Source organism: Filicampus tigris, chromosome 9 (genome assembly GCF_054856515.1).
Source record: "Filicampus tigris isolate MCC_2025a chromosome 9, RoL_Ftig_1.0, whole genome shotgun sequence".
Classification (NCBI taxonomy): Eukaryota; Metazoa; Chordata; class Actinopteri; order Syngnathiformes; family Syngnathidae; genus Filicampus; species Filicampus tigris.
Window position 1 is genome coordinate 3781216 of NC_141225.1, and position 12147 is coordinate 3793362.

The following is a 12147-nucleotide window of genomic DNA, read 5'->3' on the forward strand; positions in this document are numbered from 1 at the left end:
CTGAAACCGGCTTTGTCAATATTTAATATTTTTCCACAAATCGATGTGATTGGTTAGTCCACTCAAGTTTGTGTGTGCTATTTTTTTAAATACAGATTTTTTTTTTACCCATTGTTGGCCAATCTAAATGAAAGTGGCTTGCTCTTTTTGAGGATACAAATGTTAAAAAAGTTGGTTTCCTGGAAAGTGCTGATTTTAGAGATAGAAGGATCCCTCCCAAAGCCAGAGCAATGCGCAGGGTACAATGGAATCTCATGACTATCAAAGCACTGTGGAGCAAAATGTGCTGCTCAGTGTCAGAATTCTTGCTCTTATCTGCAGGTCATAAGTCCTCAAACGGGGTAATGACCCAAAACACATTGGTTAAAAATACCCAAGAACATTTAAGAACAAAAAATTGAACTATTCTGAAGAGCCCTGATCAGAATTCCATTGGACCTCTGTGAAAGGAGCAGAAATATGCAGTCTGAAGAAGTCGCCCTTTAAAACTGAGACAGCTGGAGCATTTCGCTCCATGAACAGGCCAAAATAACTGTCAACAGTTTCAGTGTGCCAGAGGCTGCAGATGCTGATTATGCCTTCCAAACAGTACTAATGTTCTACTGTGAAAAAGGGAGAGCTGGTTGAATCATTTATTGGGTTGTTAACTGAAAGTAAAAGCAATAAGATGAGCAATAACAGTAAATGATAATGTGTGCAGATTCGACGGCGGCTCACAGCTCATGAAATTGACATCAATGACTTGGAAGTAGCAGTCAGGGGACAGGGACTGGAGTCACCTCGTGAGGAGATTGCCCGTTTGAGACGGTTACAGGTTGAACCAGAACATTATGACCTGGACATTAACAAAGAGGTAATCACCTATTTTCTTTCTTCACTAATTGAGGTACATTTTTTTTATCATAAAAATACTTGATGTGACAATACAGGGTCTTTTTTTACCTACTATATGAGAAACACTTCTCAACATAATGCATCATACCACACTGCAAATGACAACAAAAATAACATAAAAACTCTCTCATCCAAAATGTATCTTTAAAATGTCTCTTTCTGCATGACTTAATGCGTTTTAGTACTTGACGTTCATTCATCATGCAATCAGTAAATAAAAAATATATATCCAACCATCTCATTTTCTTCCACTATACACATGCCCCCCCCCCCACACACACACACATAAATCCTAAAACCCCAAAAACTATTATGAAAATACAGACAAAAGGAAAAAAAACATCTGAATGAAATTGTTATTTTGGAAGGCAAGATAAACACTTATGAGTTAAGCAGCAGTACATTTTCACTTATTGTTATATTTTCAACCACATACACAGAATAAAATTTGAAAAATATATGTACTGTATGTTATAAACTGTAAATACAGTATAATAATTAGGGGGCTGGAATGGATTAATTTGATTTGCCTTCATTTCAATGGGAAAAGTTACCTTGATTTACAAACGCTTTGTGTGACAAATTGAGTCATGTAACGAATTAAGCACATACATACATACATTTACACATACAAGCACGCACTTATTTCCCCGATTAATTATTTTATTTTTACTTTGATGTACAGTGCATTTGTCTAAAATGCAGTGCAATTATAAGACAGTCCTTTTATAATGAAATAATACATTGTAACTCCTAGCTAATGGCTCCAGACAAGGTGATTATCCCAGAGCGCTACATGGATATGGAAGATGACACCCCTCTGAGCCCCGAGGAGCAGAAGGAAAAGCAGAAGAAACTTGAGCGGATTAAGAGCCTGATTGCCAAATCCAAGTATGTTCATAACAGAATTTAAACCACCTATTTGAAATTCCCACAATAATTTAACACCATGTCCACATGCTTTTACTTCCCATGACAGAAATACTTTCTGTTGCGCAATCAAAGCCCAAGAATGAGTTAACAATTACAGTATGAAAATAACTTTACCTGCTTAAACTTGGTTCATTGCTGATAGAACAGTAAATAGAGGAGAAGAAATGATTCCATTCTGTTGGTTTTAGCAATTTAGCACACCAAAAAAAATGTACAGTATAAATAAAAAAACATTTGAGTGTCATTTGAGTTCTCTCTCACCTTGGTGTTTTTGTTCTCACTTTGCTCACCTAATGTCAGTCTGCAAAATGTTGTTCCTGCCCTGGATGGCCCTGTTGAGGGTGGAGCACCAGCTAATTCTCAGCAGCAATTGCAGGAGCAGGAGAAGCGCATTGAGATCTCCTGTGCTCTGGCTGCTGAAGCCTCTCGTCGCAGCCGCCTGCTCTCGGGTGAGGACATTAACCAGTCTTTGTGTTTCGTCTCCATAAACCTATTGCGAAGGTGACATTTGCTGTGGTGTTTCTGTAAATAGGAGCGTGCGAAGGTCATTTGATGCACGGGGCCAAATGTGTTATTTCATGCCGCCCACCCAAACACCTACAACAAACGCCCCCCCCCCCCGACACATACCCCACACACTACCACCACCCAACTCCATGCAACCAACCTCGTCGTCTCAAAAACCAACCCCACCAGAACCCCCCCACACACACACACACACTACTATCTTGCCTTGCCTAATTGATAAATTATTTGCTGCCATCTTGTGCCATTTACAGATAAATTCAAATCTTTCTAGTTTTAATCTAACATTTTCGTCTTTTCACGGCTGTAAAGGGAATATTTATGAGAAAGGAACACCATTTTATTTTAAAAACAAAGATGAAACATGAAATTAACACAATATTACATTTAAATGGGAAGTAAACCCAAACATTTTTTTCCAGAATATGTTCTGTGCAGGCTAGTTGAACAAGGCATTCTGATTAATATTGGGTTTTGTGGAATATGAGTTAAGCAGCAAAATCCACCCGCTTTTCGCCATCTCACTTTGTCACTTCTGTTGACTTAAAATGACATCACAGTGTCTCGGGGCTCAGATAACAAACAATCATGGCTCAGCTTCAGAAAACAGGTCAGCTGTGATTGTTTGTTACCTGAGCCCTGAGACACTATGATGTCATTTTCAGTTGACAGAAGTGACAAAATGGCCGCCCCAGAGATGGCTAAAAACAGGTGGATTACCTCTTATTCCACAAATGCAATATTTATCAAAATCTCTTGTTTCAACTAATGGGCCTGCATAGAATATCCATCCATCCATCCATCCATTATCGATACCGCTTATCCTCACAAGGGTCGCGGGGCGTGCTGGAGCCTATCCCAGCTGTCTTCGAGCAGTAGGCGGGGGACACCCTGAATTGGTTGCCAGCCAAACGCAGGGCACACAGATACAAACAAACAACCACACTCACAATCACACCTAGGGGCAATTTAGAGAGTCCAATCAACTTACCATGCATGTTTTTGGAATGTGTGAGGAAACCGGAGAACCCGGAGAAAACCCACGCAGGCACGGGGAGAACATGCAAACTCCACACAGGGAGGCCGGAGCCGGGATCAAACCCACGGCCTCTGAACTGTGAGGCGGACGTGCTAACCAGTCGACCACCGTGCCGCCCTGCATAGAACATATTCTTGAAAAATATATCTTTGTGTTGACGTTCGCTTTAATGATCAATCAACCAAGTTTATTAGTTTCTTAAAATGGGAAGTCAACCCAAACATATTTTTTTCAAGAATATGTTCTATGCAAGCCCACTAGTTGAAACAGGGCATCCTGATAAATATTGAATTTGTGGAATAAGTGTTAATTCACTCATTTTTAGCCATCTCTGGGGGCGGCCATTTTGTCTTCTGTCGACTGAAAATGACATCACAACTGTTCACAACAACCAATCACGGCTCAGATTCTGAAAACAGGTCAGCCGTGATTGGTCCTTTGGTGATGTCATTTTCAATCGACAGAAGACAAAATGGCTGCCCCGCGAGGAGGCTAAAAACGAGTGCATGTTGCTGCTTAACTTATATTAATATATTAATTAATCAGAATGCCGTGTTTCAACTAGTAGGGCCGGCTGGGCCCTATAATTCTTGAAAAAAATATGTTTGGATTGACTTCCACTTCAAGCACTGAAATTACAAAGTCTCTATCTTGGTTTACACAAAGATTGGATGCCCCTCTAATTTGAATGCCCAATGAGGGCGTCTCGTTTGCTCCGCCCTCTGCACACCGCTGTTGTAATTCATTTTGTTTTCAAAAAATACAAAACTTGTAAAAGAAGCTCCTTAAAGTTTCATTTGTATAAACTAAGTTATGGGTAGCTGGAAGGTCGGAGTTGGCACTGCATAAAGAGTTGTAGTAATTCTAACATACATACACTTGGCTGATAAAAAGTATTGTCATTAGCCACTTTTACACATTTATCTGCACCATTCTGTTATACTTGTTTAGAAGAACTTATCTAGATGTTTTCCCACAAAGTGCCTTCTAATGGAGCTATGACAAGTTCTTGAACATGCTGCTCTACCAATCGAATATGACGTTTCAATCATTACATTGTTACACTTGTTCCAGATACTGATGTAGTGCTGCTCCTACTTTACTGCAGCAAGTAGACCTTTCAACCTCACTACATTTTAAAGAGATCAGTGCGGCAATTTTGGTGTGATAGCCTCAGACCTGGTGATAGTGGTCAGTAATTTGTGTCAAAGCAGTAGTTGCTGGACGCATATTCAATTGAATATTAAACTCATTCAATGTCAATTCATTGACATTGAACGAGTTGTAAAAGAGCATGAAAATTGTTTTAAACAGATTCACGAACCCAACATATTAACAGGCACAACCCAGAGGATGTTGATGTGTGTTTGCATGTTGCAATAAGGCAGAAAAATCAATTTTTAGCTACACTCAAGAGGACTCCTCTTTTTGATTTGCTGATACGATGTTTTGCGTTGCACTGTCTTTCTTTTTATACCTACCTTCATTTCACTTCAGCCCAGTGTGCCCCAGATCCCCCCACTTCCCCAACCAGCCTGCATCCTCCCCCTTCCTCTGCTGACTTCCCCACCTCCTCATATTGAATGCCTGAATAGGACCAGGTAAGTGACTGCTCACCACACCCAACCTTTGTTCAGCCCTGTTTCCTCTCACAGCTTGGTTCACTTTTTTACTGGCTGAAGAAGTTAAACAATTAAAAAAAAAAATGAATAGATGCACTTTGCCACTTTCACTTTCTTTTGCATTCATTGAATATCATTTAGCATACAGCTAGCAGTGGATTTTATGTATAGACCCCAATTTCAATGATGTTGGGATGTTGTGTAAAACATAAATAAAATCAGAATACAATGATAGGCAAATCATTTTATCAGGTGTATATTCAATTAAATACACTACCAAGACAAGATATTTAATTTATTGTTAGTGGTTCTTTTTCAAATACCCACTCATTTTGATAAATGCAACACGTTCCAAAATGTTGAGCAGGGGACTTGCCCTAGTCAATGTGGCGCCCTTGGCAAGATTTGATATGGCGCGCTCCTCCATCGGCAATTTACACGCTTACAAAAAATAAATCCGAATTTTAACATTGCCTTCGCTTTATAAGATAATGTCACACAATTTAGAATATAAAATGGAACATTTTTTCTTTATTTCATGACTCGTCTGTAACTGTCAAACAAATGCAAGCGGCTGTGGTGCCTCATTGGACAAAGCAAAAGAAGCAACAACTTGAACTCTCTTTCTTCCATTCTTCACTGGCAATTGTGGTCATTTTGACATGTTTACAAAGTTCCCTAGGGTCACATCAATAAATGTGCCCCTCCCCCCTCAGAGAACAAGCAGTATACCAATCAGCCGGAGGAGGGAGTGTATGCCATTAAAATTAGGCATTGCTTTACATTTTAAGGTATGTTAGCTATTCATGTTCAGGGTTAGGGTTCATGTTACTGTAGCTATGCGTAGCTTCCCTACTTGAAAGAGATTAATTCAACCACAGACAATTTCATCTAGATTTTATTTAATGGTCAAGCAGTGTTATCTTTTGTCTCTTTTTATTTTAGCATTCAGTAGTCTGGCAGCTCATCAAGAAGTTTCACTCGTTACATTAGTCACCTGGTAATGATGTGCTTTAAGTGACTTCGCATTTGTATTTAAAATTATATTTAGGACATCGACAAATCTACAAAAACAACACCAGGAAATGTCTTACTGTAAATAAGTGTAACAGTAACATAATACACACATTTACAATTTCTATAACAACCTTATATGATGATATGTTGAAGTGGGCATTAGTAAAGATGTCCACATAAATTTTGGTGCCAATTGATCGCCGTTTTTGGACGTTGTTAAGCAATAAAAGTACAATGATTTCCAATGGTCCACTGATAGTGTAGTGGTACACACGCCTGAGTTGTGTGCGGGCAGCGTGGGATCGATTCCCGCTCAGTGACAGTGTCTATGTGTACCCTGCGACTGGCTGGCGACCAGTTCGGGGTGTAGTCTGCCTTCGCCCATTGACGGCTGGGATAGGCTCCAGCAACTCACCGCGACCCTGTGTAGGATAAGCGGTTTGGAAAATGACATGACATGACATGACATGATTTCCAATGGAAATGGAATGGAGTTTGGAATCGGTTCCTCGCGTGACTCCGGCCGAACAAGGATAGAACAGTAGGGGGCGCGGCCATTGTGCTCACTATCAAGGGGCGTTATTCATGGAGTCACTTATTTCCTAATTTCTCCAAAATGAATGGATAAAATAGAAAATGGCACCTCTTTTCATTTTCCTGATCAAAAAATATATAAAATGAACTTGTTAGTGAAAACATGGCCATCCCGGCCCCAATGTTAAATGTTAAAAAAAAAATTACATATTGTTGTTGACCTTTTATATGAAATATTGAAGTCAAAATTAGATTACTTTGATTTTTGTTAAGAAATCGTGGAATCATTTTATTTTCGTAGACCAATTAAAGTGCAGCTACCACCGTCATGAATCTTGAAACGTACAGTAACTAAGGCAGGCACTCAAGAGTTAATTCAACGCAGGTGAGTCAGCCACTGCTCTGCCAGGGCAGGATTGCTGATTTCAAATTATTTCACCTTGCTCCTCTATTCTTATATAATTGTTTATATAAATTTCAGTTACCGGTATGTCTTATTTCCTTTTGATTTAAAATTAAGTGTTGATAGTAATAATTGATTTGAATCAAATTATATTGAAGGTGAGTTTTCACCGATTTTCGGCGGCCCCTCGAGTCCATGGCGGCCTTAGCATCTGCCTGTCTCGCCTAATGGGCATGCCGGCACAGAACAGGGGCACTTTTAACCCTGTGTTACTTTCCCTTTCTTTCTAACAACAACTCAATTAGCATTTGGGACCCGAGGCCACTAATTGTTGAAGCCTGGTGGAATTCTTTCCCTTTTTTGCTTGATTTCCAACTTCAGTTGCTCAACAGTCCAAGGTCTCTGTTGTCATATTATGTGGCACACATCTTCAATGGGAGGCTGGCAGGCTAGTCTAGTACTTGCACTCTTATACAAAACCATGCTGTTGTTCAGCAGAATGTGCCTTCGGCATTGTCTTGCTGATAAAATCAGAGACGTCCCTGAAAAAGATCTTGCATGGATGGCAGCATATCTTGCTTCAACACTTGCCGGTACCTTTCGTACGGGTTCCGACGGGTGTTGATCACTTTGAACATTAAATATCATGTCTTTGTTGTGTATTCAATTGAGTATAGGTTGAAAAGGATTTGCAAGTCATTGTATTCGCTTGATAATTATGTTTTACACAACATCCCTCTTCACTGGAATGGGCGTTTGTGTAACTTATATTATAAAAGCCTGTGTCTCTTTTTTAAGTCCGTCATGTTTGTTCCCTAACCCTCTTTCACCCTACAGCTCAAGCCCTGTCTGCTGTCAAGTTTGATGGAGCATCTTTTTGAGGACTTACTGTGTGAAATTGCCGATGAAGATTACCTCAAACAAAGTGACATGAACTTTTTTTATGCACCCGAACCAACGAAAGCATGGCAAGCTGTCCAACATAGCTTTGAGGAAATTGAGCATCTCTACTTCAAATGAATTTACACAGACTTAAAGAACGACACCCCAACATTCAAGTCATCATATTCTTGACCTCCAAACCAATGGCCAGTATATAGTATATTGTATGTTCCCTGGGGCAGTACATGAGCTCTAAAGTGTAATATATGTCGTGCTTCAAAATGTGTAATACCGTATGTCAACACAATGTAGCTCAGGACAAAATAGAGATTACTGATGGAGTGCGAATGAAAGAAAGTTACCAAACTATTCTTGGATTCTTCAGCTATTTACATTAAGCAAGATAATAATAATCTGTTCAAGATTTTAAAGTGTTCAATGACACCTGACACCCACAATGAAACACCACACTCAATGAGTTTCATTAGAGGTTGGGCATTTAACCACATTGACAGCCATAGGAACATTGACTACTGACCGCACAAAAAGCTTTTTAGTTATTGTGAAAAATAGCATTCTCTCCTGAACTCTGGTGATACCTGATTCATTCCAATCCTGTCATTATAATCTTAATAGTAATAATAATTTATTATTTATAGCCACAGACCCAAAGATGTTAAACATACATTTGTCCAAGCAACATGTTTTCCTGTAGCACTGACTTGGATAGTAGAATGGGGCTGCACAAATATTCACAATGACGCTATGTTTTTTTTCTCCTTGACAAAACAGTTGCATGTCTGTTTGGGCCATAAATCATTCAAAAAAGGGCAAGGGAACGAAACAGTTAGGCTATCTGTAACAAATACATATACATTAGACCACAAGTCCGTCCCAAACCCCCCCCCAAAAAATGTCCATGGTCATCATTCCCATTTTTGGTGGGGATAGAGCAAGCCAAATCTTAATGAGGCAAAAGGACAAGATTAAGGCAATATTTAATGCCCCAAAAAAAATAAAAATTAGTCAGCTGGCTATGTGCATCCATACATTTATTAAAACATATTGTACATACATATAATACTGCTCAAGAAATTAACCCAATGATTGTCTACACATATACGTTTAGAATACTGGATATTTGTTTAAAAGTAGTAAGCTACACACGTTCAGTGGAAATAGAAGTGACCTTAGAAGTGGAACTCTAAAACTGTCTGTGCGAGTTAGGTAGGAGGAAATACAGTATCTACAAAATACTGTCTCATAAGAAAATGGTTACATTTCATGCAAACATGCAGTGCCATATCGTCTAAAACGTGTGAGCATTTGGTACATTTTTGATTGGTATGGTGACATTGGTATGGTGTCATGATAATTTACATGCCATGAGTAACTACGTAGGTGGATTTTTTTATTTTTTATTTTGAAAGATACATTTTGTGCCAATAATCCTGGACTCCAAAATGACCAGCATAATTTGATTGGTTCCTTGATTTTAATTGAATCAATACATGTGTATGAAAACTAACTGGTCTAATATAACTATAAATAAGTAGGAATGATGTATAGTTGTACATTTTTGGAGTTTATTTCTATTTACTGTGGCACTTATGTTTTTGTCAGTTTATAGCTTTAAGCGGTTCAACTGAAACAAATCAATTTCAGTCATTTTGGGGTTGGAATTCTTTAAAGATGTACTCACATTTCAAATGCAATTTTCAATTAAATGTTTTTTTGTGTCAAACTGCTACTTAATTGCAGATGTGTGAGGGCATGACTTTACAGCCATGTGGATGATTCAATCAAGTGAATCTCTCAAAATCACCTTTTTAAAAGCTGGATAAATCAGTGGTCAAATTAACTAAATGTAATCTTTTAAACATGCCCCTCTTTCGTGTTGTGCATCGCAACCATAACATTTTTATTTTACTTTATGCACCTCAGTGTCCAAGTGGCCTGTCTTTGTAAAACCAGATTTCATGAAAATGTTACAAAAATTAGGGGAAATTAATTTTATGCCGAAAGCAGTTAAGATCCTCACTTAGCAAAAACAAAACAAAGATTTATTAGATTATCTATATTTTTTCTTTTTCATTTTTTTAAGAAAGGGAATATGCCTAAAAGCGGCAGTACTTATATTTTTAGATGCATGGAAAGACAATAAGAAGATGTAATTTTTACACTTTTCATCAACAAAAGATTTGTTTTGAGTTTGTTGCTCTTTTGGATTGAATATACTGTAGATTGATATTTTTCAATAAATGGAATCTGACGTGTCAAGATGATTTCAGCCAGCAAGTGGTTTTCAATATTGGTAGTATATGTCACATTCGCGGCTGAAAACAGACAGTTTGTATTGTGGTCCAGTTGTTAAATAACAATTGGCCAGTTTGTATGGTATTTTGAGAATCCATTTGGTTTTCTTTCTATTATGTATTACAACTCCTACTTTGAGGGAAACATCTACAAACTGCTTAAACTATGCAAATGATTAAAGAAAAAAAAAAAGGAGAGACAATATGCTTGCTTTCAGAAAACATTGCAATAAAGTGAATGTATTCAAATGTCTTTTTTCCAGATGCTTTAGAACTCATCACTGTATTTTGTATGATAAAATATTGTTTGGAATGAATATACAGTACATATGTATGCTCTTTAACACCACTTGCTAATGAGGAATTTCACTGCCAAAACACTGAGACTACTGAGGTGAAACCTGCTTATCATCAATAAGCGCACTCATTATGATGATAATGATGACGATGCTCTTCAGTCTTGCTGTATGTCTAAATAAAAGGCGAAACAAAATGACTTTGTCTTTCATTTTTAAGATTTTGACAATGCAAACTCTCAGATACACAAACTATAGCTGTAGCTATTTGCAGAGGTGGGAGTTTTACTAGATTTTGCTAGTCCATCATTCGTCATCCGTCAGCGGCCTGGGTACCCCTCTGTCATTCATCAGTCCGTCATTTTTCACGATGAACCGAATTGTAAGATTCAGTTGGTCAGTCTGTCAGTTAGCCCGTCAGTCCAAGTTTCGTTTTTAGTTTTTGTACATTACACTTTTATGCTGCATTCAAGGAAGGTTGGAAGTTGGATTTATCCCACCCAGACTGTTTTAGTTCCGTGTGCATTTGAGGTGAATGTAAACAACAAAAAAATGGCTGATTCCGGTTTGTTGTTCTGGTTCATCACAGCCAGAGCTGGGCACTTGACCATTTTTTGCCGGTCCGGCCATGACCCTCCACCCTTGACTTGGGTACCCCTTCCGGCCACGACCCTCCGGCCATATTCATAAACATTGTCGGCCCCCGCCCCATTCTGCCCCCCCCCCCCCCCCCCAAAAAAAAAGCATCCGTGATTGACGTCGCTGCGGGAGAGACGCTAACGGCAGAGGCTTTTTAAAGATCATTAGCTGGCTAATTTACTATTCGAACCCGCTGTGGACACCCTTCAAATGCGCCAGTAGTACTTACCCAACTGCGTGATTATTGCGAGCCCCGGGGTTGGATTTGTCGTATTGTATAATCATGTGGGCGGCCATTTGACGGCCATAAGTCGCTGTCAAGTTACTTATTTATTTTGCACACTTCCTCTCCTTCCCGGCCTTCAAAATAAAAGCGTGCCAGCAAACCACTACACAAAGCAGGTTTGCTATGGCGTATTTCCGGAAGTAGGGAACGCCAGAAAAAGTGCATGAACTCCACCTTGATGTGCTAGCGTCTGAATATACTCGTGGACACAAATTGTTTTGAAACAAGTCGGGGGGCATCGCTTCAAAAAGACAGCGACAACAATGGATATCGTGCCAGCGACAACCATAAAGGGGCCGAGATGACTAGACGATGCATTTAATTTTATTGCGAAAACGATCTTGAAGGTGGCGGCTAAGGGGGAACGTGGGTGAGTAGCTTGTTTAGTAATGTTTACTTTGCAGCAGCAGCAACGAGCTCCGTGGTGCATCCATCTCCGTGTGGGAAACTGTATGTCATCGCAACATGTGAGACAGCAACGTGCGCTCAAGCGTGTTTGTATTTCCTTATCGTCACAGCACGTAACCCGCGCCTCCCACCTGCAACTGGGGCATACCATTACAAGAGGGGGCGGGGTGGCAATACCACAATCCCTATAACAGCAGTTGTCGCTCGCGCAGACGCGGGAGTAGAAAGAGGCCTAAAAAGAAGCCTTTCACCGAGTAGGCTGAGATGAATTTTGGCCGCCTCGCGAGCACGTCACACGCATGAGGGCCGATTAGTGGGCCGGACTAAAATCAACTTCCGGCCATGCTTAGTCCA

The 12147-nt window shown here is 39.5% G+C and overlaps 1 protein-coding gene across 15 annotated transcripts in view; it reads left to right on the forward strand.

Moving 5' to 3' along the window:
• plekha6 (pleckstrin homology domain containing A6) overlaps nt 1-10657 on the forward strand; it is a 113466-nt gene extending 102809 nt beyond the window's left edge. For 14 of the 15 annotated variants that reach the window (XM_086039882.1, XM_086039880.1, XM_086039881.1 and 11 more), the window contains 5 exons: nt 701-853; nt 1652-1785; nt 2128-2276; nt 4889-4992; nt 7805-10657. In XM_086039882.1, the coding sequence (XP_085896008.1) occupies nt 701-853; nt 1652-1785; nt 2128-2276; nt 4889-4974 (522 nt within the window). In that variant the 3' untranslated portion in view covers nt 4975-4992; nt 7805-10657. The remainder of the gene's footprint in view (nt 1-700; nt 854-1651; nt 1786-2127; nt 2277-4888; nt 4993-7804) is intronic. The other variant, XM_086039878.1, reaches the window with a different exon arrangement.
• The last annotated feature ends 1490 nt before the right edge of the window (nt 10658-12147 follow it).